Genomic DNA, 27892 nt, shown 5'->3' on the forward strand with positions numbered 1-27892 from the left:
TCTTTTCTTTGTTTACCTCGCATCAATTATATCGCATTGATATTCTGTGTATTCAGTTCTTGTTTAAACTTGGTGTCAGTAAAAAGGAACATCTCAGGTGCAGCATAGTTAGCGGGGCATTTCATGTTTTTCTTTTCTTTTCTCTAAAAATTATGTTTTAGCCAATTCAACATGATTAAGGCGGAACCAGGGCAGAGCAAGGCAGAATGAGCCTGCTGATTGGTCAGTTATGGACCAACCAGTAGGCTGACAAAGGGTGATGTCACCTACCTTTTTCCATTTTCTGTCAGAGCAGGGGTTAAACTGTTTCCGGTGGATAGTTCCGGCCAAATTGTAGTCCTTTGAGTACTACAACATGACGTTTTGTGGTTTCCGCTCCAGACCGGTTACAAACCCGAAAAGTGAAGTGATCCCAGACTACCTCATCAGTTACTGAGACACAGCTTTCCATTTTCTTCTTAAAGGAGTAGTTCACCCCCAAAATGACTTTTTTTCTACTCACTTAGGAATCTTAGGAATGTGACAAATTAAAAAAAATACATTATTATATTATATATTCTTGAAATCAAGTCTCCATGGCTCCAAATGGCGTTGTGAGTTACCATGAACCCACATAGGATATTCTCCTTTATATCTGACTCACATTTCTGGAGTTGGTACACATTCCTCCAGATCACAGTTTGAGCATTCCTCCTTTAGTTTAAATCTGGCATATGAACCTCTGATTTAAAGTTATTATATAAGGACGGAAACCTTTTCTCTCTCTTTTTAATTTCCTGATCTAACAATTTGGTTGGGTGGTTTTCCACTTCTAATTCGACATTGTCAATTTTAGGTTCAGCTCGTAGCTCTGATTGCATTACATAATGTCTGAAGTACTCATCAATTTCTGCTGTTACATCTTGAATTGTTTGGCTTCCTGATGCCTCATTGATTTCAATTTCAGGTGGTAGTTTTAAGTCTTCTTGGCTGGCAAAGAAAGCATACATAAATCTCGATTATTGTTCTGTAATTATTTGTCTTTCTGACTTGTCAGTTTCAGTTTCCAAAAAATCCTCTGGGTAAAGCTTTTCTTCTTGTAAGGCTGCAAGGATTTGGTCTGGGGTAAAGCCATCCATTTTTCTTGTGCCTTGCCCAAAGGAATTATAATTACACACCCCAGAATAAAGTGACCTTTTGCTCATAATTATTGCACTCCTCAAAATAAAGTGCTTTGCTCAGAAGATCTTTTGGAACACACTTTGGAAATACACTTTCTCAAACTTGATAAAAAATACTTATTAGCCTATCTCTTAGCAGGTTTACAACATAATATTGCAGTGGAATATTCCATCTATTTTAATAAATATTCAAACAATAATAAGATGTCAGTGTCCAATATTACTTTTGACCATAAAATAACAATAAAATGTTCAATTTGTTAAAGTGCCCTTTTTCCTTTTCTCGCACCATACATACAGTCTGACTTGATATCCAGAGCTAATAGACTAAGTTGCACAGAACCTCCAACCTCCTTTACTTTAACATTCAGAACGGGTAGGCTACACATTATTGTGTATCATTATTTTATGCTTTAACTATTGAAAAATAGCAGATATACAAGCTCACAGCGCAGCACCGAGTGCCGCGCTGCGAGCTTGTAGATCTGCTATTTTTTTTAAATTGTGAAAATTAGAATTTTGACCCGATTCTATAAGTGTCTTTTGAATCCTTCTAAAGGTTTTTTGAAAAACCTGATTCTACGTCAGCAATATGGCCGGCCATCGTCAAAGAAAAGGTCCTTTTCAATTAAATGGAGCTCAGTTAGTCTGTTCTTGAGAGACTACTATGTCAGTGGTTCTCAAACCTTTTCACGTGAAGGACCCCCACAATGATATGTATTTGGCCACAGACCCCCATCTCAAAATATTGAGATTCCAGTGACCCCCCCAGAAGCAAAATTTTAGTTACTCTGTCTCTGCTATTTCTCACTGGTTAAAGCATTCAATAATTCTAGGCCTAAATGGGTTAACGACATGAATGCTGCCTGTAACTGCAAACTGTTCCTGTTAGCTGATGACTCAGCACTCCTGATCTCGAGAGAGGACAGATTGCAGGTTGAGGAAGCTCTCAGCACAGAAGTCACCAACATTCATACTTGGCTTACTGACTTACTTAACAAACTGTCTACACCTTGGTAAAACAGAATCCATTCTTTTTTGGGACCAGACATTCTCTGAGGGAGATAAATGTAAACAATTTCAAGGTCAAAGTTAATGACACAGTAATCTCTAGCAAGGAAGAGATTACCTAATTGGGCTGTATTCTTGACAAATACCTGTCTGGGGATGACATGGCAACAATGGTGATCCAAAAAGTAAATCAAAGAACAAGATTCCTTGGCAGAATCTCCACTTTTGCCAACAAAAGTGCCTCAGTACTCTTGCTGGGGCCCTCATTCAGTCCCACTTTGACTACGCTTGCACGTCATGGTACTCCAACATCAAAGAGCCACTAAAGACTAAGCTCCAAACCTCCCAAAACAAACTGATTCGGCTACTTCTCGACCTGGGGCCCATGAACCATGTTTCTCCCACACATTTTGCTAGCTTAAGTTGGCTCAGCGTTGAAGACGGGGTTAAACAACTAAAAATGCGATTGACTTTCAAAATAGTCAATGCAAATCTGCCCTCCATCTCCTCCTCCAAACATCTCCAAAAAGTTAGCGACACCCACAGCACCAGAGGGAGCGCATACAAGCTGATAACAAACCCATAAAGACCATAAATAAAGAGGGCTTCCAATGTAAAAAAAGACTGTAAAAGGTCTTATTTGGGATGTTCCTTTTAGGCAGGGTGTTCAACTGTACTTGTACTGTACTACATTTCAATTGTAGCCTATTGACTATACTTGTACTGTTCTCCATTTTTGTCGAATAAAATAATCAATCAATTCTCTTGTAGAGACCGAAGGACCAGAGGAGACGATGCTGCCTTCTAGTAGCCAACTCGCCGACGCTCTCCAGGCAAGGAGACTGTCGCGTCTCGGCGTCGTTTTGGGGCTCCGAAACAGTCTTCAACTCAGCTTGGCAGAGTTGGCAGTGAATGGCTCCTAATGTTCTGGTACAGAATGGACTACGGCTAAACTGACTAACTATTTGACAAATATTTGTTTTTACAATTTAGAAAACTACATTTGAAAGCAAGGGACACCATGCAGGGTTAATATGGTTCATAGTAATCTTTGTGCACAACTGTGCTCAAAGACTAGATGTGGGAATGTACTGTATTTGGCAAGTTGCATGGCAAGTCCGATTTAGGTGAAATATTTGAGGCAAAACTATTCCATCAATGTAAACATGAATGGTCCACATCGAAAGTCCACATCGGTACAGTTTTGTTAAATCAAACAATTTACTCAACATAGAAAATAAATGTTTTATCTGTCACTGCATTAGTTGAGTACAACACTGAAGTTTGACTCGCATAAATGCATTTTCAGTATACACACACGTGGAAAGATGGAAATCCCACATCATAGATAAACCATGTAACTATAATTTGTGTTAAATTACTTCAGTTCCATATAGTAAATCAAACACTGAGTTGTTATCTCTTTTGCTCCTCTAGTGAGTGTCAACACTGCATTTTGATTCATATACATAAAAGCATATTTATGAGTACACTAGTGTACTGAATAGTGTACCTGAAAAGGTTTGAACGATGAACAAATGCTTTGAAATCCTTTACATTGGCACAAAAATGCCCATATATTTTAATCACAATGTTTATATCCAAAAAAAAAGGAGAGAACAAAAAAATGAGAACACATTTTCTTTAAACAGAACAACGCAGTCGTGCAACAAACTATATAAATTATCCTTCCTATTGTGTCCTGGAGCTCGACTCCTGGGTTGACTCTTCTTTGCTGGTCTGCTCCACTGTGGTTGGTGGTGTTGAGGCCTTTGGGCTCTGCTTGGCCAGTGTGCTGTAAATGGTCATAGCCTGAGGGGCAGAAGATGGATGGACATCACAATCCGATTCATAACACAACCCCGCACTTTATTGTCGAGTAGGGATGGGACGATACGAAAATGTCATATCACGATTATTGTGACAAAAGAAATCGCGATTGACAATATTAGCGCGATAATCAAAATCCATTATCCTGGGGGCGGAACATTTGCCAAAAAAAAAAATAGCAGCTCTACAAGCTCACAACTCGATCGGCAATTTTTTGGCAAAGACATTTGATAAGAGTGAAAAAATTACTGTATCGAGTACGTATATTATAAGTACGTTTTACCAATAGAGGATTTAAGTGGTACCGGATATGCAGCTCAGCAAATAAAAGGTGAATTGATCACAGTGCATGACGGAGGACGATATCACGATATATTATATCTCCACGATACGATTATCGTGAGTGTTTTTTGTCACGATAGACGATAATACAGTATCGCTTATCGTCCCATCCCTATTGTCGAGTCTAGAGAGGTCATACATGGATATATACTCCTCTTTGGTAGTCATTTAAAGATACCGCAGAGCTACGGATAAAGAATGCGACCAGGAATGTGACTATGGAGTCCCCACCCACCCACACGTACTTACTTGAACTGGGGACCCCCCACCCTGACAAGTAGTTGGAATTTAGGAGTTGAAGCATTACATTCAGTTTTACTATTCCACTGATAAATATCGTGAAAATAGCAGATCTACATTCTACAAGCTTAGAGCCTTTGGACTGAAAGACCTGCAAAAAACACTCTCCCAAGCCCGTATAGCCAACATGTGACATGAGACACATTTGAACTTAGGGCTGTCACGATTATGACATTTTACATGACGATTCATTTTCTCTCAAATATTTGCGATTAACGATTTAATTGTGTTTTTGTCGTTGACAATTACATTTTCTGTTTGGCTTTTAGGCTTTGGAGTTACACATGGCAGATATGACACATAACCTAAATATACAAAGAAATGACTTGACATTTGACAACTTTATACTTAAAAAAAAGAACATTGATAGTGGAAATAGCCGATCTACAAGCTCACAACGCGTCGCGATGCGACGCGTTGTGAGCTTGTAGATCTGCTATTTCCACTATTTTTTACATGGAAACTATTATGACGATTATGAAAAATAATCACGATTATGTCAAATAATCACGATTAGACGATTATGTAATAATTGTGACAGCCCTCTTTGAACTGAGTATCATTTACATGTATGAAAATAACTGTGCATGCACACATACCTGCGTGACCATCCCACTAATGTCACCAGTGTTCGTAGGCAGAAGGATGGTGTTTGACTCTTTGGCCAGCTTTGAGAACGCAGAGACGTATTGTTCAGCCACGCTGAGGGAGGCTGCTGCGTTTCCATTCTGTACAAACAGAAACATCAAGATCCCCGGATTACTCCTGATGTCATTTTCAATGAGGTTCTGACAGGAGTCATTGCCATGCTGGCTTGTGGTGGTCAGTAATTGGGTTTTATGATGAAAATAAGAAACTTTTAATGGTGTTGACCAGTATTGACTTCGTCGACTGATGAAAAATTATCGACTGTGTATCGACTAAATAAAAACTAAGCTGTGATGACTAAGACTAAATATATTGACAATTTGTCAACAAAATAAAAACTAGACTAAAACTTTAGGGAGGGACTAGTGGAGAGAAGAGAGTAATTTTATGTTTGGTTGCTCTCAGGTGTTGCGTGCTGAAAATAGCAGATCTACAAGCTCACAACGCGTCGCGCTGCGACGCGTTGTGAGCTTGTAGATGTGCTATTTTCAGCACACAACCAAGTGTAAAATCAGTCATTACGATGCCTTAAAGGCCTACCAAAATACATTTCAGTTGACTAAATCAACTGTAGTTTTAGTCGCCTAAAATCCTATATTTAGTCGACTAAAATTAGACTAAAACTAACACTTTTCAGGTGACTAAATTATGACTAAAACTAAATGACATTTTATTAAAAAGATTGCCTAAAAGAAAATCAAATTTTGTTGTAAAAAAATAACACTGGTGTTGACAAAACCAAGTTAGTCCAGTTTAGTATGTCCAAACATGAAAGGTTCGTTAAAATTTTCGGGGGATTTTGAAAACTATATATTTTTGAGTCCAGACAGAACTATGGTTTAGTGATGAGTCATCACTTTTCACAGTCTCGTGGGGGCTGTTTTTAGCCCAAGGAATGTTTTTCATGCTAAACAAATGATGGATTCAGAATCATTCAAAACCCCCTAGTTTCACCCCTCACATGCTACTTAAAGCCGATTTTTTGGGGGTATTTTTGGAGCTGTGTGGAACACAAGCTCCCCTATACGTGGCCGTGTGTGTAGGTATGTGGGTGGGTGGGTGGGTGGGTCTGTATGTAGCCTGTATGTAGTAACCCTGGGTGACCAGAGAGGTGCTGTTGAGTCTAGCCTTCCCTGAGCATCAACTGCAATACACACACACACACACACACACACACACACACACACACACACACACACACACACAAACACACACACAGCTCCACTTCGAACAGAGGTTCGATTTTTTTCTTTTATAGTATAGTGTATAGTAAGTGAGACAGACACAAACTTTCAGCAGCTGTCAAAAATGTCCCTACGGATTTTGCAAATGGAATCATGGATTTTCTGATTTGTTATACTCTTAAGTTTCCAAAAATATATAGTTTTCATAATCCCCCCAAAATCTGAAGGAAATTACACAAGAGACTTGACTAAAGCCCTTTGCACACAGGACAGTTGCGTTTTTTTTTCTCGTTTGCTGCATGAATAAAACGCATTGGATTTGGTGTGCAAGGCTGTGCGGTTGCAAATGGAATCATGGATTTTCTGATTTGTTATACTCTTAAGTTTCCAAAAATATATAGTTTTCATAATCCCCCCAAAATCTGAAGGAAATTACACAAGAGACTTGACTAAAGCCCTTTGCACACAGGACAGTTGCGTTTTTTTTTCTCGTTTGCTGCATGAATAAAACGCATTGGATTTGGTGTGCAAGGCTGTGCGGTTGCAAATGGAATCATGGATTTTCTGATTTGTTATACTCTTAAGTTTCCAAAAATATATAGTTTTCATAATCCCCCCAAAATCTGAAGGAAATTACACAAGAGACTTGACTAAAGCCCTTTGCACACAGGACAGTTGCGTTTTTTTTTCTCGTTTGCTGCATGAATAAAACGCATTGGATTTGGTGTGCAAGGCTGTGCGGTTGCAAATGGAATCATGGATTTTCTGATTTGTTATACTCTTAAGTTTCCAAAAATATATAGTTTTCATAATCCCCCCAAAATCTGAAGGAAATTACACAAGAGACTTGACTAAAGCCCTTTGCACACAGGACAGTTGCGTTTTTTTTTCTCGTTTGCTGCATGAATAAAACGCATTGGATTTGGTGTGCAATGCTGTGCGGAATCGGCGCTGCGGATCCCAAAAGGAGTCATAAAAGGAGTGATGAGTTTTTTTTTACCGCATGCGACAAGACGCACAAATCGAACTGGGTTCGATCGAGAAAGAAACGCACGGCCGCAGCCACTCGTCGCACGGCTAATTCGGATCCGGTGTGCATGAGGTCGTAGAGAATCATTGTTTTCTTTTTAAAAAAATGAAATTGTCCGTTTTATCCGTGCGGATAAACGCGCCTGTGTGCAAAGGGCTTTAGTCTTGCCACAAACACATTTTGTCTGTGTACAGATATGTTGATGACCGCCTGGGTTCTGATTATGAAAGCGCCTGGTTCACTGTACCTGTTCAGCCAGAGCGTCTGACAGGAGACGGATGGCCTTGGACTTGGCCTCTGCTTTGGCTAGGACGGCCTGGGCCTCACCTTGGGGGAAGCACAAGGACAAGCTGGACGTCACAAACTACGACCTCGCATAGCTCACGGAGACACGACGTTCAGAAAGATACATCTTTAAAGGAGTCATCCAGACCAAAACACATATAGGGTTAAATCTGCCTTTTATCATACCTCTTCATACCTGCTTTAGTCGATTTTTTTCATAGCTGCCCCTGTTGCTAGATTTCGGCTGCCCCTGTCGCTAGATTTCGTGGGCCCTCTCATAACTAACACGGTGGATTGTCCTCAGGCGAGTGCGGTTATTTCTTTAGCTTCAAAGTTAGTATTTTTTATTGGATTGTGTTTACACAACGTCCTGAGACCAACCAAACCGCTGTTTTGACCTCACAGGCACCCTTACTTTTCAAACAGACGAGAAGACCCTCTGCTCCTCCCCTCCCTTTCTAGGCTCTCCTCTCTCTGCTCTGGTGCAGAGCAGAAGCTGTTTGACTAAATACTAACTTTGAAGCACTCGCCTGAGGACAATCCACTGTGTTAGTTATGAGAGGGCCCACGAAATCTAGCAACAGGGGCAGCTATGAAAAAAAATCGACTAAAGCAGGTATGAAGGTATGAAGGTATGATAAAAGGCAGATTTATGTGTTTTGGTCTGGATGTCTCCTTTAAGTGTGAATAACACAAAATACCATATATATTTTTTAAATACATGCATATCGTCGTTGTCGGTGAAAACCTTGTATGTCCAAAACCGTTCGTTTTGCATTTATCATTTTAAAAATGATTTAAACTAGTGAAAACAGCCGATCTACAAGCACACAACGCCTCGCGGTGCGAGGCGTTGTGTGCAAAAAACGTACAAATTTGAAATTTGGGAGATACAAGGTTTCTGCCTGACAGTGACGATATCATAAATGCCAGGCTCATTGCTGACAATAGTGGAGAACCCTGCAGACTAAACTGCATTGTATTACAGCAGTAATTAGGCAGTTTCCCATACACTGGGTTGGGACCCATTTTGGGTCACGAGTAAATATTTAAAATGTAAAACAAAAATGTTTTCTAACAATCGCGGGCCACAGTACTTTTGTAACGGTCGGTAGAGAAGGCCGTGTTTTAAACATGAAGGTGATTTAAAAGTTAGATTAGGAGAAAAATGCATATTTGTGCAGCAGGCTTACGCTGGTGTGAATGAGGGAGAAAGGACTTCCCGGTCACGTGATCTCATGCTGCATTTTGGGAAATGGAGTGTTTTTCGTCACCACGCTAGCTTTGTACAGTAGCTACAGATTGATTCAGTTTACTGTACAATAGGGCATTCAGGAATAGTGATTTTTAGTATTCGAATTATTCAACCTCAAAGTATTCGAATAGTCGAATATTCGACAGGACTGGCCAAACTGTCAAATATTAAGTTAGCAAGAGGCGAACACTGAAAATAGCCGATCTACATGCTCACAACGCCTCGCAACGCGAGGCGTTGTGAGCATGTAGATCGGCTATTTTCACAATATTTATCTGTGGAACCGAGTCACATTAAATGTAATACCTACAATCCCAAGTGCTTGTCAGGGTGGTGGTCCCCAGTTCAAATATATTTATTTTGGAGGTCACAGCCTAAAAAGGTTTGACAACCCCTGGTATAGAGCCTTAACAAATTCATTCACCAGGGACATTGACAGCTCATTCTTATGACCTCCTATCTAGCCAAGTTTTATAAACTATATATATTTACTATAATATTTATTTATTTTATATACTATAAAATAAAAATAATATTCGAATTCAGTGAACAACGTCGAATAGTGACTTTGATATTCTAATATTTGGTGAATGCACTCGTGCCTACCAGCTGCTCTGTTGATCTGCTCTGCTTTCTCTCCCTCAGAGGCCAGGATCTGGGCCTGCTTGTGACCCTCGGCCACGTTGATGTGGGCCTCCCTGGTGCCTTCGGACTCCAGCACCGTGGCTCGCTTTCTGCGCTCAGCCTCCACCTGCAGAGACACACAGCAACATGCAGTGACCAGGTCAGGGGTCTTCAACGTCTTCAGGACAAGGACCCCTTAGTTGAGAGAGAGAGATGAAGCAGGGACCGCAACCTGTACATAGATTCCATATAGTTTCAATGTTTGACAGCACAATCAACAGTGTATTTTGGATTCATGTCAATTTGTGTTTTCAGATATTTAACCACTTGAACCGTCAACACTTAATACACTTGACCTTTTACTCTGTACTTAGTCTGCTCTTTTTCCCCTCTACACCAAAGCTCTTTGCCGAAAATAGCTGATCTACAAGCTCACAACGCCTGGTTGAGAGGCGTTGTGAGCTTGTAGATCTGCTATTTTTGGCTTAAAGTTGTACTATGTAACTTTTTTTATAAAACAAATCTTAAAATTCTCCTAACTATTAAATCACAAAAGTTTTAGAAGATCCGCGCCGTGAATTTCAGCCTGTAAAGCCTTCTCTGTATGTAAACTGAGATCCTTGCCGTGGACCGGATCTCGCGCCAAAATTGCGTCATCACACTACCGGCCAATCACAGCGAGGGTTATACAACTGCCGGCCAATCACAGCGCATCTTGAAGTGGGGTCGCTATGGCAGCCATATTTGTTGTCGCCCGTTTGTACCATCCCTTCTCTAGGTAATTTCGCCTACCAGGCAGGGTGAAGGAGTCCGTATCTCTGGAATTACTGAACGCACAGGAACAAGGGACCCCTTAAAAGATAGATCTCAGCGAGGTGGAGGCAGACGCGGGGGTCTGAAGGTACGAAAAACGTCCGAAAGACGCGGACGCGACCGCGGTTTGCTATAGGGCTAATGACCACTAGTTGGGCATCTTACACAGTATGGCTTTAAGTTCTCCAAATATGGACACTAGGGTTCAAGCGGTTCATATGTTAAAAAAAAAAAAGAAAAAAAAGGGAGAAAAAAGTTTCTACCACACAACAATTTGGAGGACCCCCTGTAGTAACTCTGAGGACCACCTAGGAGTCCCGGACCCCCTGTTGAAGACCCCTGGACTAGGGAGGGACGATATGAAAATTTCATGTCACGATCATTTAATTGTATAAATTGTATATTATAAGAGTTATATATAGTTATAGCTATATTATAATTTAAATTGTATATTATAAGAGTTATATATAGTTATAGCTATATTTAATTTTCAGTATGTATGTGTGTGTACATTTAAATACAACTCTCTGCTCAGCTGTCATATGCTATGGAAGATTGCAGACCGTGCTGAGGACAAAATGGAGACAGAGCACACTCTGCTGGACAAAGTACATAATTACACCATTTAAAAATCACCCAAAGTGGCTTTCTTTACATTGTGCTCTGTGATTATTACAGGGTTCCCACACATTTTACCAATTCATTTCCAAAACTTTTCCAGAATATTTAACCCAATTTCCAGGACTATATAACAATAATTCAGCTCAATAACAGGTCGCTTACTCCTATGCGCAATGCCTAAAGACAGGTAGTGTATGCCAGTGGTTCTCAACCTTTTCAGGCTGTGACCCCCGAAAATCATATTTTAACTGGGGACCCGGCACCCTGACGAGCACTAAGAGTTGAGGAATTTTGTATAACACGGTTCTATTGGGTAAATAGCAGATCTACATGCTCTACAGATCTACACGCCTCGCAACGCGAGGCGTTGTGAGCATGTAGATCGGCTATTTTCACAATTTCTGCCTCTAATATTTGACAATTTGGCCCATGTTTAATTTGTCATTTCAGAGGTATTAACAAAATCAATAACCAAAGACAATACATAGATATTTTTTCCAGGACCTTCCAGGACCCTTGATAAATTCATTCAAAATATTTCCAGGAATTTCATGACCGTGGGAACCCTGATAATTACACCATTTTCAAATCACCCTAAGTGGCTTTCTTTACATTGTGCTCTGTGATTATTATTACGTTAAGTTAAATGTAAATCTGTTACTACATACACCAAAACCAATATATCTGTCAACAAGCCCAGTTAATCTTTTAACTGATTAAAACCGGGAAAGCATCTGTGTAATTTTAGATTTTTAGAATTGGCCATTACAAAATAGCAAATATACAAGCTCACACAAGCTTGTACATCTGATTTAGAAGGCATTAGTAGAATCTCTTCCTAATCTCATCAACAATCCATCAACAATCAACCTCCAGCCCTGATTTCTCACATGGCCCTCTTCTAGCGCCACCATCAGGCCAATTTCTGCAAAACACATTTTTGGACACTGCTCCTACAGATTTTGGCCTAAAATCACGCAAAGCGGTACATAGTATCTCTAAAGTCATGTCATCAACATGGATCTGTCCCATTTCCTAAATTCCCTCCTGAATTGGCTATGATTGCCTTCTAAAGTTTGGTATGCGACGTGACGGTCCCTTATCTCCTGATTAGGGAGTCTTACTGGTTAATTAAGTAGAATGTGCCTTACCTGCATCTGCATGGACTCTTTGACACGAGGTGGAACCTGGATATCTTTGATTTCGTAACGGAGGCAGCGGATCCCCCAGTCATCTGATGCTTGGTTGATGGAGTGGACTATCTGGGAATTTAGGCTCTCCCTTTCCTTTAGATGAAAAGAAAAGATATAGAATACATTTGAAAAAGACGAGTGACAAGTACATGTTGCAATTTAAAACGAACTCTTTATGCACTCGTCTCAGTAGCCTCAGCTACTGTCACTATAGTATATTTCCAGTGTCGTTTTATTTATCGATTAATTTTTTTAGTCTAGGCCAGTGGTTCTCAACCTTTTCAGACCGTGACCCCCAAAATAATAATATTTTAACTGGGGACCCGTGACGAGCATTAACTCTCCTACTGCCAGATTATTTATTTATTTATTGGGTCTGGTGCCATCAAAAAGCGGCTTACCTTTGCAACGTTATAGTAGATAGACAGACATTTTTTTTTTTCTTTTTTTATTGTGCAATAGTGCACTTTGGTCTGCCAGGCAGCAGAGGGCGGCGTCATGCGAGAATGAATGTGAATTTGCCTGTTATGTGTTGAAGAAGAAGAAGACCAGTCACTGGCCACAGAGCCTTACAGCCAGAGGAAATCAACAAGGAAGTGAATTGTTCTCCGTTGATGTTAACGCATAATGGATTTTTTACACCATCACCGCGGAAAATGTGTTTACAGTACACGGCCGCGCGACCCCTCATCAGCTTACAGTCATCAGACGAACGAACCGAACGAGCGCCGTATTGGCGCAGAGGTCTCTTGAGAATTGGGGCGAACGTGAACGTTCAAAGCGTGGGGAGAGTTAAGAGTTGAGGCATTACATTTTGTATATCACGGTTCTATTGTGAAAATAGCAGATCTACATGCTCACAGCGCCTCGCAACGCAAGGCGTTTGAGCATGTAGATCTGTTATTTCACAATTTCTGCTTCAAATATTTGACAATTTGGCCAATGTTTAATTTGTCATTTTAGAGGCATTAAAAAGTCCTTAAATTGTCACTTTAGAAATGTGCATACTGTATATACCCTCTCTATACAGTTAAACTTTATGTTGGTTTGTCTACTGTTGAGTGAGAAAACAATGTTGCCCATTAAGTTAATCATCTGGGGACCCCCCAAAATAATTTGGGGGTCCTGACCCACAGGTTGAGAACCACTGATCTAGGATGTATGCTATTATGTAGCGTGGATGATGTAGAGTAGACGTAGTAGGGGTGGGCGATATGGTGATAATTATCGTTGAGACAATACAATGTCTCCACGATATGCCTTTTCAGAGGTATCGTATATATCGTGATACAATTGATGGGGCCTTGTAAAAAATCCTGTTTAATTGTTAATAGACAGTGATTCATTGCAGAATTTAATTTAAACCTGCATTTTGGTCTAAATCAGTAGTTCTCAAACGTTAAAGTGTCAAGGTCTCCACTTAACTCTGACAGTATACAAATGAAACCAATAAGGGTCCATTTGGTTTCATTTGTATACTGTCAGAGTTACATATTTGTAAAGTTAGGACAGCTAGGGCTGTCACAATTATTACATAATCATCTAATCGCAATTATTTGAGGTAATCGCAATTATTTTGCATAATCGTCATAATTGTTTCCATGTTGGAAAATGTTCATATATTTTCAAACAATTTCAAAAACAGTGGAAATAGCAGATCTACAAGCTCACAACGCGTCGCGACGCGAGCTTGCAGATCGGCTATTTCCACTATCAAAGTGTGAAGTTGTCAAATGTGTCAGTAATTTCGTTGTATATTTAGGTTATGTGTCATAATTGCCACGTGCAACTTCAAAGCCTAAAAGCGTGAAAATGTGTGCAAATCTTTGAATATATGTATTTTTTAAGCGAACGTTTGTAACAAAAATGTTGCTTCTGGGGGGTCCCTGGAACTAAATATTTTGAGATGGGGGTCCGTGGACAAATACCTATTATTTTGGGGGTCATTCACATGAAAAGGTTTGAGAACCACTGACATAGTAGTCTCTCAAGAACAGACTAACTGAGCTCCAGTTAAGTGAAAAGGACCTTTTCGTTGACGATGGCTGGCCAGATTGCTGACATATAGAAACATAGGTTTTTCAAAAAATCTTAGAAGGATCCAAAAGACACTTATAGAATCGGGTCAAAATTCGAATTTTCACGATTTTTCAAAAATAGCAGATAACCGAGTGCCGCGCTGCGAGCTTGTATATCGGCTGTTTTTCAATAGTTAAAGCATAAAATAATGATACACAATAATGTGTACCCGTTCTAAATGAGTTAACACAGTCAGTTTACATTTGTTTAGTAGCCTTGCTAGTGTATCTTCTTACCCTGAAGACCTTGTCCAGGGTGAGCTTTCCCAGCTCTGAGCGCATGGTGGTCTGTGCCAGCTGTGTGACGGCATATTCTGGATCCTCTACGCCGTAACTTGCCTAAAAAAAACATCAAAACATTGATCAGTTCCTAGGACAGGGTTCCCCAATGGCCGGCCCGCGGGCCATTTGCGGCCCACGGGGGGGCTACTGTCTGGCCCAAACCACCGCGAGGCGTTGTGTGCTTGTAGATCGGCTGTTTTCACTAGTTTAAATCATTTTTAATATGATAAATTCAAAACGAACGGTTTTGGACATACAAGATTTTCACCAGACAACGACGAAAACTGTCGCTGGATTAGTGGGAACACCACTGTCGCCCCCTGCAATGTTGTGGCCCTCGGCTTGGTACCCTAGTAGACATAATTCAGCCCTTGGGGAAAACTAATTGGGGAACGCTGTTCTAGGATGTGTGTGTACTTAAATTGTTTTGTTCCAAATCTTCTACCATGGCTGCTTTTTAAAGGACAACTTTGTTTTTTTTACAACAAGGATTCATATTTTAGATTGTAATTAGAGAAAAGAAGAGTGTTAGCATGTTTTCATGCACTGCTTTCTATTGTTTTAGCGATTTTAGTATTTTGATTTCAGTGGGTGGGGGCATGCGTACAAGTGGCTAAATATGTCTTTTTGGTCACAATAATAGTTAAAATCACAAAAACAAAGTAAATGAAAACATTTTAACAAATTTCTTTCTTTTCTCTAATGTCTAAAATATGAACCCTTGTTGTAAAAAAACTAAGTTGTCCTTTAAACACACCCAAAAACACATAGATAATGCCTTTCTTTTCAAGTTATGAATATGAAATAACAAAAATGTTGCAATAAATTACAGAATCAATTTTGTTTTTGATATCCCCCCAAAGATTCTGCCATCAAAACCTTTTCCAAAATTGGACATGTATATAATTTATATGTGATACGTTTATTTTATATATCGATGTGTGTACTGTCAAACCCAGATCTCACAATATACAATAACCAGAGATTGATCAAAGAGAAACATACTTTATGTGGGTCCATAATCCTTAGATAAAGGACTCCGTCAATCTGTAGTGTCACGTTATCTGTGTGAAACACAAATGAAACACCATTAATTGCCCGAAGTTCACAAAGTCAACAAGAAAACAGGAGATGCACATTTGAGAGGAAACTGGTGTCCAGCATGTGCATTTGTTAGATGAATACACTAATTATATGCACTAGCCCTTACCCGTTCAAAGATATGAGCTCCGAAATGATGTGCAGTGTGTGGGTTATGGGATGTGCACTGTGCACACAGTATATGAGGGATGGAAAGTAACTTTAACTGGTGCTTGCATGCTAATATGTAGGAGCATCAATGTAAGAAATACCCGTTCCATTTAACGGCTACAGAGATACTGTGTACCGATCTGCATGATTTTTGGACAACATCTGTAACAGGGCCAGAACCCCCCCCCCCCCCCCCCCCGCCCGCCCGCCCGCCTGCCCGCCTGCACACACACACACTCCCCCCCCCCCTGTGTGTGTGTGTGTGTGTGTGTGTGTGTGTGTGGGTTTGTGTGTGATTGTGCATGGCCTGAACAACAGCGCCCCTCCCTTAACATGTGTGGTCACAAAAGGTACTGTAGGCTAAATAGATATAGATACACCATAAAAATGCTATTATACAGCATACGATTTGTGAAAGTGACAAACGGGCTTCACAGTTATGTCAGGTGTGTTCATATGCTAATGGTGATGCGATTTCAGATCAATTGCTCCAGCCAGAAACGCTGTTTCATACAGACAGACACTCACTCACTCACTCAGACAGACATTCGCAAAATTATAGTATAGCTAATATACAGCATACGATTTGTGAAAGTGACAAACGGGCTTCACAGTTATGTCAGGTGTGTTCATATGCTGATGGTGATGCGATTTCAGATCAATTGCTCCAGCCACCGAGGAGAAACGCTGTTTCATACAGACAGACACTCACTCACTCAGACAGACATTCGCAAAATTATAGTATAGATGGACGAAATGTATTCTCTACAAGTTAACAACTCAATTTATTATTTCTACAAACATTGAAGTTACAATCCGGGACGTAGCGTGTGGAAGGAACACATTACTCCAACCAGTTCCTTTCCCCTCCATCAGGCCGGGGAAGGCAGTATAGAGACCAGCATGTTTTTTGTGAGGGTAACCTACCCTAGGGCAGGGGTTCCCAAACGTTTTTTTGTCTCAGGGCAACCCATAAATATTTTCTTTTAATCCGAGGCACCCCTACATTATAATTTTCACTCCCAGCACCTTATATTTATAGCATATCGTCGTTGTCGGTTGGAAATGTATGTTCAAAACCGTTTGTTTTGTATTTATCATCTACAAAATGTACTAAACTAGTGAAAACAGCTGATCTACAAGCACACAACGCGTGTGCTTGTAGATCGTCTGTTTTCACTAGTTTTGTGTGACAGTCTTGTGTGATGAAGCAGGGCTTTGCTTTACCAAAAGACGTATACATTTGAAACTTGGAGATACGAGGTTTCTGCCCAACAGTGACGATATTTAGTGATTATGTTGGAGGAAAACGTTGAGATAATAGACATTTTGGTTAGAAATGACTGAAAATAACGTTGTACTGTAAGTTTAAAATGATACTAAATATTTTTTCAAGTGTCCAAATAAATTCCAAATATTATCAAATGATCTCGCAGCACTCCTGGACTGCCATCACGGCACCCCAGGGTGCCCCGTCACCCACTTTGAAAACCCCTACCCTAGGGGACACGGGGAGAACATGTGAACTTCACACAGAAAGACCCCTCTCCGAGCTTGTAGATCGGCTATTTCGGCAAATAGGTTTGGTGTAGAGGTAAAAAAGAGCAGACCAAGTACATAGTGAAAGGTCAAGTTTACAAAATAGCGACGATTTAAGAGGTTAAATGTCTGAAAATACACATTAACAAGAATCCAACATAGACCAGGGTTCCCACACATTTTTACCAATGAATTTCTAAAAGAAATCCAGAATATTGAACTCAATTTCCAGGCCTATTTAACAATAATTCAGCGCAATAACGAGTCTCTTACTCCTATGTGCAATGCCCATAGACAGGCAGTGTTGTAGCAAAAATAAAGCGTGCATGCCACAAACGGACCGCGGCGTGCACGATAGACACGCCCATGTCAAAAGGTAAGAAAATTGTGGCAGGAAACCCTCAAAGTTGATTTATGGTGGCAGTAAATGAGTTAACAAAATCAATAAACAAAAACGATACATAGCCATTTTTTCCAGGACCCATGATCAATTCCAAAACTTTTCCAGTACTAAAAAAATGAATAATAATAATCTAATTTCAAAATATTTCCAGGAATTTCATTACCGTGGGAACCCTGATAGACTGATGACAGTGCTGTTAACTGTTCTGCTGCCCTTGACGACGCTCACCGTCATTGAAAGGGTTAATACCATGGCGCCGTTGACGGCGAGGACTGTCAATCTTACTGTATATACAGTAAAGATATTATTACTTACTGTACGTCGCTCCGGTCCCGCCCGCATCGGTAATGTCCGCGATTTGTTTACAACGCACGTCGGGCGTGCACGCGAAGTTAACGTCCTCCATAGTAAATCCATTGAGAGGCCCATAAAGAGACTTCATTTTCTCCAAAAGGGACATTCTTATACAAAGGATGGTCTCCACTCTCCATACTGTACACAAAAGCTGGGCGCAGACATGTTTCTCTTCTGGGCTCACACTGTCATGTGACTAGATGACGTAATCGTTGCCGTCAAGTGATAATCCAAAAAAACAAAAACAACCCCCTTCCGGCCCTTCAAAATAATAGTGGCGGCCTATGGAGGAAACGGCGTGGCACCGAGGCACCAAGCAAACCTTCAGATTAAGAGGCAGTAGTTGTGTTAAACAAGTGAAGTCTATGAATCTATCTATGAAATCGATGAAAATCTGCATCACACATTTATACAATATGTAGAGGGGGTCCCAGTTCATCTCTCTCAGCTAAGGGATCCATGGCATGAAAACAATTGGTTCAGATAATGTAATGATGAATGACGTGATGACGTTACTCACCTAGCGATACAGCTGACTGTTCGGGGACGTCTATGACGATTTCTTTAAGGCTCTGAACGTAACGGATGCGGTCCAGTATGGGGATGAGGAAGTTCAGTCCCTACAGGAAGTAAAAGAGGATTCATTAATCTTCTATCATAACCCAGTGATTCTCCTTGCCTGGTCATCATTCATCCATAAACCTTATTCCCCCCACCACACACACACTTTTCCCTCTTTCATTTAATTTGTTTGTTTCTCCCACCCATGTGTCCTGTTTCCTGTGAATGTATGACCTATGTATATATATATATCTGTAAGAGATTCCGTTAGCCGGTATTTACCGGCCATTGACCAGTTAAATGTTTAATTGGACGGTAATTATAAAGTCCACCGGCCACCGTGGCCGGCTGGGAAAATGCCTCTTAGGCTATTTTACCATTTAATCTTATTATTCACATAATTATTTGTCTAAAGTAGTAAAGCTACAACCATTAAAACCTATCATAATTTTAAATTTGTATCATGTTCCGTCTTCTGTGAGTCTGACGACAGCGGAGCTCACCGCCACTGCTGCTGCTTCATGCTGCGCTGTAGAGGTGGGATGTTCGCGAACTAATCGAGTCTTTTGAACGGCTCTTTGAAATGAACTATATGATTCGGTTCACAGTAGGGAGCCGTTCCTGAACAGCGGTGGGAAAAGTACTCAATTTCTTTACTTAAGTAAAAATATCAATACTGCAATCAAGTAGAAGTTTGGAATGTTGTCTTAAGTAAAAGTACAACAGTGTTGGTATCAAAATGTACTTAAACTACCAATATTAGAACGTAGTCTACTCATTATGCAGATTGTCCTGTTTCACAGGTTTTCCAATGAGTAAAATGTAGAAAAAGCATTTGAAAATAGCTATTTTCAAATGGCAGGTTTGTAGCCTACCTATATATGTCCAAAATAAATGTACCTTATATAGGGTTGAAGTTATTTGTAATTATAATAAAAATCTACAAAGTAACCATGATGAGCCAGTCTTTTAAACGGCTCTTTGAAAGGAACGGATCCCAGAGATCCGGCTCACTTCAAAGAGACATAAATCCCATCTCTATGCGCTGTGCACATTAGATCAGTCTATATTCGTCGTACGATGGTCACGCGCATTGGAAATATCAGAGCTTCAAGCTCACAACAAGTCGAAACGCGCCGCGCTGTGAGCTTGTATGTCTGCTATTTTAGACACGCACACAGCCTTACGGAGAAGCACACATCACGTTTCACAGCTGACAGTTCCAGCACCTTGTAACAATCAGCGCTATACAGCGTGGGTTTAGTGTTATAATCAGAACAGAACTGGGGTTCTTCCAAGGTAATCTAGACCAAGCTGGACCCAGTAGACGATAATAAAAAAGGGACCCGAACTCTGTGGAATCATGGATATTATACAAGCACGCACATGACTTTCTGATCGCATGGATGTGATTCCATCGTGGTCAAAGCAACAGAGGCAAGTCAAGTTAGTAACCTTCCTTGCGCCAACACAACATTAATAAAACAAAACAAATGTTGTGTGTTTGCATATTAAGGTTTAATGAGACGTGAAGCCAAAATCATATACAATTATTAATTTGCAGGCCACTGTGTGGCAGGGCGTGCAAACGGTTCGCTTGAGTTGCGTGCCCACTTTAACCTATTCACTTCTTTTTTGGCAAGCGATACCACTACATACCGTAAGTAAGTAGATAGTTAGGATATAATTTTGTTAACTCAGGAACAGATTGCAATTGCATCTGTGATAAAGAGGAAGGAAGCCCAGCGCTGACATAAAATGGTGTAATTATTAGAGATGGACATCGGTATCGGCCGGTATCGAAAATCGGCCAGTATTATATAAAATCGGCCTCAATCGGTGACCGGCCGGTCCTAACGTAATTTCCGGTTTTCCGCCGATCAAAAACAGTACGCAACATGTGGCTCAACGCGCGCTGACCATGCCTCGTCCAAATTTCGCTGCTCAGTTTGTAGACAGTGTACGGTAACCACCGTAACAGCTCGCTTGGGCCGCTGTGACGGTGGTTACCGTACACTGTCTACAAACTGCGCAGCGAAATTTGGACCCGGCTCATTTCACGTTCCGTTTGGCAAGTCGGATGACTTTTGGCATTGAACTTACCGAGGCGCGTGCGTGTGCGTTGTCCTCGCGAACATCGGCGTGGATGACGGCCTCACATGAGATCTTTAGCGTGGAAGTTTAATCCAAACAGTAAATGAAGCCCAATGAAGCTAATGGTGGCTGCCTGGTAGCCTTTGGTTCCTGTTTACAGTTAAGAGTCGCATCTGAATGACGAAACGAGCCGCTGAGCTTGATGGGAAATGTAGTGTTTTTTATTCCCCAGCAGTATGCTGTGTGGACTGTTCTGATACACATTATGAGGAGCTGATTTTCAGTATGAATTGGTTAATGCAATACAATACAGCAGAATGTTATCTCTGCATGAGCTTTCTATGATGATTTTCCAATAAAAACGTTTTTCTTTATAAATAACCTAATATATAATATATAATATTTATATATTTTTTTCCAAAAATGATTTAAAGAGTCAGAGTCGTACTATATTCGGGCTAATACGGTATTCCAGTGTTTAACTGGGGTACTACGAGTACCCCTGGTGATACCCAGAGGTACTGCATGGGATACTGAAGAAATTACATGGTAGAATACCAGCCAACTGAGATGTGTGAATTTTGTTGATCAGTTGATGATGATTGGTTGTTGATTACTAGTTATTGACATGAAAACTGACTGAATCTTATTGTCAGTGTTGAAAATAAATCTGCTCAGGATGCACTGTTTGAAACTCACTCCATTTCTTATTTGTGATGTTATATTGTTGAACAGGGGTGTTATGCATATAGCCTACCATAGTTGTGGTTTTAATTGCAGTTATATAAGCAAAATGTTGTCTGGGAAAGGGAGTACTTGGATAAAAAAATCATGGAAAGGGTACTCAAGCCAAAAAATATATGGTGTATTGTATAATTATTGTTCTTTCTTAGATAGAAAATCGGTATCGGAAAAATCGGTATCGGCAGATCAGAATTTAATAAAACCGGAAATCGGAATCGGCCAAGAATTTTGCAATCGGTCCATCTCTAGTAATTATCAGTTGGGTGCACCATGCACATACAGTATCTCATCTGCAAACACGTATGTGACGTTCAATATAATATGTCCGATAAATTAATTGATTGGCCGGTAAAATATAATCCTGCCGGCCAAGGTGGCCGGCCCCAAAAATGCCTAGTGGAAACCCTGACTGTACATGATACTGTATATACATACTGATATTGTATCTACATTTTATGTAATCGATATCACTTGTGTCGTGTGAAGTCGTTTTCACCAATAAAGTAAAGAGGAACAAAAGAACGCGTTCATTTAACGAATATGATGTTGATAACAGGTTATCGCGACACAGATTATTAAAATACATAAATGGCAGATAAGAATTGACAGAAACATGCAGATAGATAATGAATAGCCAATTCCTCTTAGAAACGTATTAAATAACTAGTTCTAAGATCTTGCTTGTTGTAATGCGAGGACCGTACCGGTTCTAAGATGCGGTCAAAGCGCCCCATCCTCTCCACCACCCAGGCCTCCTGCTGTGGTACAAACATGATGACGGTGTTCATGGGCAGGGAGGAGGCCCATCGCTGTTGGGCTGCTGTTACCCCAAAAAACCTGGGCACGGTCCGCTGGGAATGCTGAGGAGACACACAATCAAAAGAGACTATTTAGATTAGTATGTGAGCTGAACACAAGACCTCTACACCAGCAATCCGGACCAATAATAATTATTGGAGTTAGAGTTATGATTTATGGCTAGTTTAAAGCAGTGGTTCTCAAAGTGGATTCCAGGGACTCAAGCTGGTTGCACACTGCACTGCGCTTTTTTCGTTGCGTTTTGGAAATCCGAAATCTGGAGCCCAGGGAGAGAGAGAGGAAAGAGAGAGAGAGAGAGAGCAAGGGACTCAGTGCAACAGCTGCGATAATCGTAAAAAATAAACCCTTGTCCGAAAATAAATACGAAACGGGCGGCAGTGTGCAAACATGTTTGATATAAGGTGGGGTAGATTTTTTTATTTTCGTGCTCCGAAATTCACTCCAATATTCGTCCAGAAAAACGCAGCAGTGTGCAAAGACCTTCAGTGGGTTCCTTTATGCCCCTATCATAGTAGGCACCCCGGTGATAAGCTATCCAACGCGGTGTAGTCTTTTTAAGTTATTACGTCATTACTCGCGGTGAAAGAGCTATCCACCGCGAACCCCGACACATCTCTCTGTTTTTACTATCAGACAGATCGGCCCATCACCCCGTTCACTGATTGGCCGATCTAGACCAGTCAGTCACAGTGATAGGACTTCACCGTGACTGACTATGATGGCCTCCACTTGTTTTCTCACTTAAGGTGGATAGCTTTACAGTGAGGCGTTGTGTGCTTGTAGATCTGCTGTTTTCACTACTTTTGTGCGACGGCCTTGTATGAAGAAGCAGGGCTTAACTTTGTGAAAGAACGTACACATTTGGAGATATGAGATTTCCACCCGACAATGATGATATACTAGTGTTGTTGCTGCTCTTATACAGTACCACCATTATTACTATTGTACAAATGCCCCGCGGGCCGCCTATTGGGGAACTCTGGTCTAAAAGTAACACTGTCAGAGTTAAGGGGAAGACCTTGAAATGAAGACAGGCTATGCACCCACTGCACACAAAATGTGGTGGAAACAGAGCTACACTTTCTAACCACCTGCTCACTATACCAAGACATCAGAGACACATTCTTCCCACAGATTACACACACCTGAAGTGAGTTTGAAAACATGAGCAATGATGAAAAACTCCCATGCCTACTGGGAGAAATACAACAATGTGCGAACACAGCAGCAAGATTTGTGAACTGTTGTGACAAAATAAGGCTAGAAACACAACCACCCTAAGGACTACAAACCATGGCTTGACATCTAGACCCACTGCACAACATACAGTATGAAACAGAGCTGCTACCTTTAAATGCATTTTGAGAAGAAATAATGCTGCCATTTGTTCGAAAAGCTTTATACCCTGTGATTGTCCAATATCTTAACCATTACCCCAAAGGGATATCCCTATGGAATGAGGGCAGATACTAGACTTTTTGAGGCTTCAAATTGGACCTTTGACCTCCTCCTGCGGGGAAGCCCGGATCCGGGACACGGCACCAATATAACGGAGGGGATCCGAACCTCCCCACCCGGCTTCGAACCTGGGTCTCCCGTGTGATTGTCCAATATCTTAATCAGTGATGTTACTAGGTTTTCAATGTAATGGGTCCCGGGACCCACAGGTGGTCATTCAAATGGGTCCCAGAAAAGTTTTATGAGTCCTCAATACAATGTTTTCGAGCGCTGTGAGCTTGTAGATCGGCTATTTTCAAAATGTTTGCCTATTTCTTATATTTATTTTACAATTTGGCTAATGTTTGAACTTAGAACTACTAAAACTACTAAAACATGTGCCCCTAATAAATCCGGGCGCGCAAAATGGCGTCGGACGTCAGTGGAATCAAAACATTGACGTTTCTATCGCCTGTTTAAGACTTTCTACATGGATTTTATTTGTGTTAACGTAGGGTAAAGTAGGATGCTTTCACCGATGAACAATGGTGGTGTCTGTGGAATTTTATAATGTTTTTCTTTTACCGTGATGCGGTAAATTATTTTAACATGGTCTCCAATGGAGGCGCATCCCCGGGACCCCAGGACCATGACATGAATGAGTCCCTGGGTGACTTGAATGAGTTTTTGATGCGGGATGCGCACGTAATGACATCACTGTTAACTATTACTACAAAGGGATATCCCTATGGTATGAGGGCAGATACTAGACTTTTTGAGGCTTCAGGCTGGGGCTGCGACTCTCTCCGCCACATATATTTATAAAATGTCACAATGCTGCATAGCTCTGTTTATACAATGCTGTACCCCCTCCAACTGTATATATTATGTTCCCCATTTTCAACTGTTTTTATTTAGCATTTTTGACACTTTGTTGCAATGTAAACGTATGTTTTATCATGCCAATAAAGCTCCTTTGAATTGAAATTGAACCGAATTGAATAGGGGTGTTTCTGAATAGAGCCCCCCCCCCCCCCCTTTGGTTACAAAGGTTGAGGGTCTAAATTGACCCATACAAGTCTGTTGATTGATTGATTGATTGAAGGCTTTATTAGAAGTTTGCATAGGAAAATGTACAGATTCATGACGGTACAGTTCACTGGTACGAGGTCTACTAAAAGGAGATCCATGAAAAGACTAAGCTTATTTCAACAGGAAACCATTTAAGTATCTCATATAACATTGAATGACAGACAAATAGAACACAGTACTATGCAGTAGATATGTAAAGAAAAGGAGAAAAAAAAGAAAACAGTAGGTCTAAACAAACAGTAATACAAGGAAGGGGCAGGGAGGGTAGGGTTGGGCTAGGTTTTTACCAGTTGCGAACGGCTGCTGCCTTGTAAGTGGTTTTTCAGGGCAATTTTAAAGGATGCTAGTGATCCACACTCCTTTATGGCCTTCTGTAACTCTGACAGTATACAAATAACCTCGCCCACCAGGCTTAGTATACAAATGGAACCAGGTTCATTTGGCTCCATTTGTATACTACTGTCAGAGTTAAGGGGAGACCTTGAAATGTGAAAGTTTGAGAAGCACCGTTTTTAAAGGCACGTTGCTATCCCTGCTGGGTCATCCACAGTGTCTCAGCATGCAGAATGAATGGTGATGACACTTTACATCAGCAGAAGGTCGTGGTTGAGAGTGCATTTAAAAACCAACGTGACGTTAAACATACGACTCATACGAGCCTTTCCTTCGCATTCACACACGGCTAACACGTGGCGAACACACGGGTATAATATTATGCTCACATAACCCAACGTCTACGCATAAAACGTGTTTAGAACAAACTGTCACGTAAAAAAAACGTTAAGTAAGTTAGCCAAGTTAGCATGGGAAGCTAGCCGGCACCACAACGATTTACACTTTCTCCTTTCCACGGTGTCGCGCGGCGAAAATAGCCGATCTACAAGCCCAAGACGCGTCGCTCCCGTGGCGCGTTGTGGGTTTGTAGGTCTGCTCTTTATGGGGGGAACCCTCGCGATGCTTCGTCATACTTAAAGGAGTAGTAGACGTGAAAAGGCGATGGCAAATCATAAAAAGGAATTACCTTCACAAGGAGCGCCCCGCTGGTCCGACACAACGCCCGCAGCATGACTGTTTGAACCATGGATGTGTTCAATTATTGTTTTTAATGCGTAGTTATTAATTATCTTTAATTTGAACACAAACACAACACGCTCCAGTTTGGTTGTCCTGTGCTGTCTCCTCTGTTGCGCGCGCACTCACCACGCCCACAACCTGCTAGAGATGAGACGTTCACGAACGAATCGAGTCTTTTGAACGGCTCTTTTGAAATGAACGATGGGATCCGGTTCGCAGTAGGGAGGAGCCGTTCCTTTTGTAAATGAACAGTTGTGGAAAAAGTACAAACATTCTTTACTTATGTAAAAGTATCAATACTGCAAAGTGGAAATACTCTGCCACAAGTAGCAGTTTGGAATTAAAATGTACTTGAGTAAAAGTACAAAAGTATTGGTTTCAAAATGCACTTAAAGTACCAATGTGGTTGAAAGTAGGCTACTCATTATGCAAAATGTCCCATTTCACAAGTTTTCCAAAGAATAAAATGTAGAAAGAAACATTTGAAAATAGCAGATCTACAAGCTCACAATGCGTCTCACACATTGTGAGCTTGTAGATCGGCTATTTTCAAATGGCCGAAATGTATATAGGGCCGAAATGTATTCAGGGTTGAAGTGATTTAGTAATTATAATCAAAATCTACAAAGTGACAAGTAACTAAAATGAGTCTTTTGAACGGCTCTTTAAAAGGAACGGATCCCAGAAATCCGGCTCACTTCAAAGAACCATAAATCCCATCTGTACTCTGCTGCGCACGCACTCACCACGCCCACAACCGGCTTCTTCTCCTTTTCAGTATCCGGCATCCAGTGTATATTGTTGCATTACCGCCACCTCCTGTTCAGCTCTGCACACTTAACACACATTAATAATGAAATAAATTACATGAATATCAGACAGTCTACCTTTCCCCAAAATAAATGCATGTATATATGGTATGACCAGAAGGCAGAAAGCAGGTATAAAACTTACTATAATTTATCCCCATCCATTAAATTAATGATCAGAAGGGGGTTTGTCAAAAGCGGTGGCATTGATTGATTGATTGAATAGGCTAATTGATACAAATTTAGCAAAAAGTAAGATTATGATGCTGAAAGGATAACCCATGAGGTCTTCTTTCTATCGTGATCCCATATGTATTCAATTTATCAAGACACTTAAAGACGTACAATAGCAATAAATACCATCAACACTAGGAGAACTCAAAAGTAAATTATATGTACATAAAACATGGGTAGGGGAGTTAGAATACCTAGCTGTCTAGTCTAGGACCAGTTGCAAATTGCAGACAGGCGCTCATTCATGGCATCTGAGGAAGTCATGAGGTCAATGTTGCTAGTAAATGATTCACAGGGGAGTAAACTGTACTCTCCATGATTTGGAACCAGACTATGATGTTGTAATACCATTTACTGGTCAAATATAATACTGCAAAGTAGGAGAGATGGGATGAGACATGTACAAAATATTCGCATGAAAATACAAATATCAATATATATGTCATCTGTGGTTATTGCTTTTCTCTCAAGCTGTTATCTCAGATTGGGACAGCAATGGAGGAGGAGTCTGAATGGAGAACAAAAATCTGTTTATCAGCTGGCATTACACCCACATCAATCAAAGAGACTAGGGACCCGAGATAAGGGTGTGGCTGCACAACATTAATATGGACATCTGGTGATGATACATGTCATGAAAAAAAAAAAAAAAAATCCATTAAAGATTAACCAGGTAACAATAAGATCACATGACCTCGCTTAACCAGACAGTTAGACAAAGGTCTGTCTTTATCTACTATAGTCTCTCAAGACAGATTCAGATTCTTCCACCCTTTTTTTGCAGATGGGCTCCCAGATTGGCCTTTATCAGATCCAAAGAAACAA

General features: G+C 40.7%; 1 protein-coding gene across 1 annotated transcript; it reads right to left on the reverse strand.

Moving 5' to 3' along the window:
• Positions 1–3834: 3834 nt before the first annotated feature.
• Positions 3835–26112, reverse strand: stoml2 (stomatin (EPB72)-like 2). The gene is made up of 10 exons (XM_080720665.1): positions 25972–26112; positions 22307–22462; positions 18724–18823; positions 15662–15720; positions 14612–14713; positions 12255–12389; positions 9652–9796; positions 7753–7832; positions 5243–5371; positions 3835–3983 (listed from the first exon to the last, which is right to left on the reverse strand). Exons 1-10 carry the CDS (start codon positions 26029–26031, stop codon positions 3864–3866), a joined length of 1086 nt encoding a protein of 361 aa, XP_080576791.1. The 5' UTR covers positions 26032–26112; the 3' UTR covers positions 3835–3863.
• Positions 26113–27892: the final 1780 nt, after the last annotated feature.

The sequence above is a fragment of the Nannobrachium achirus genome, assembly GCF_963921795.1.
Source record: "Nannobrachium achirus genome assembly, chromosome: 24".
In the NCBI taxonomy this organism is placed as follows: Eukaryota; Metazoa; Chordata; class Actinopteri; order Myctophiformes; family Myctophidae; genus Nannobrachium; species Nannobrachium achirus.

Coding starts and splice junctions, on each gene's coding strand:
- stoml2 (XM_080720665.1), bottom strand. CDS start 26,031: ATGGTTCAAACAGTCATGCTGCGGGCGTTGTGTCGGACCAGCGGGGCG. Junction 5,372..7,752: donor CAGACGCTCTGGCTGAACAG/GTACAGTGAACC, acceptor CTGTTTGTACAG/AATGGAAACGCAGCAGCCTC. Junction 3,984..5,242: donor TTAGTGGGATGGTCACGCAG/GTATGTGTGCAT, acceptor TCTGCCCCTCAG/GCTATGACCATTTACAGCAC.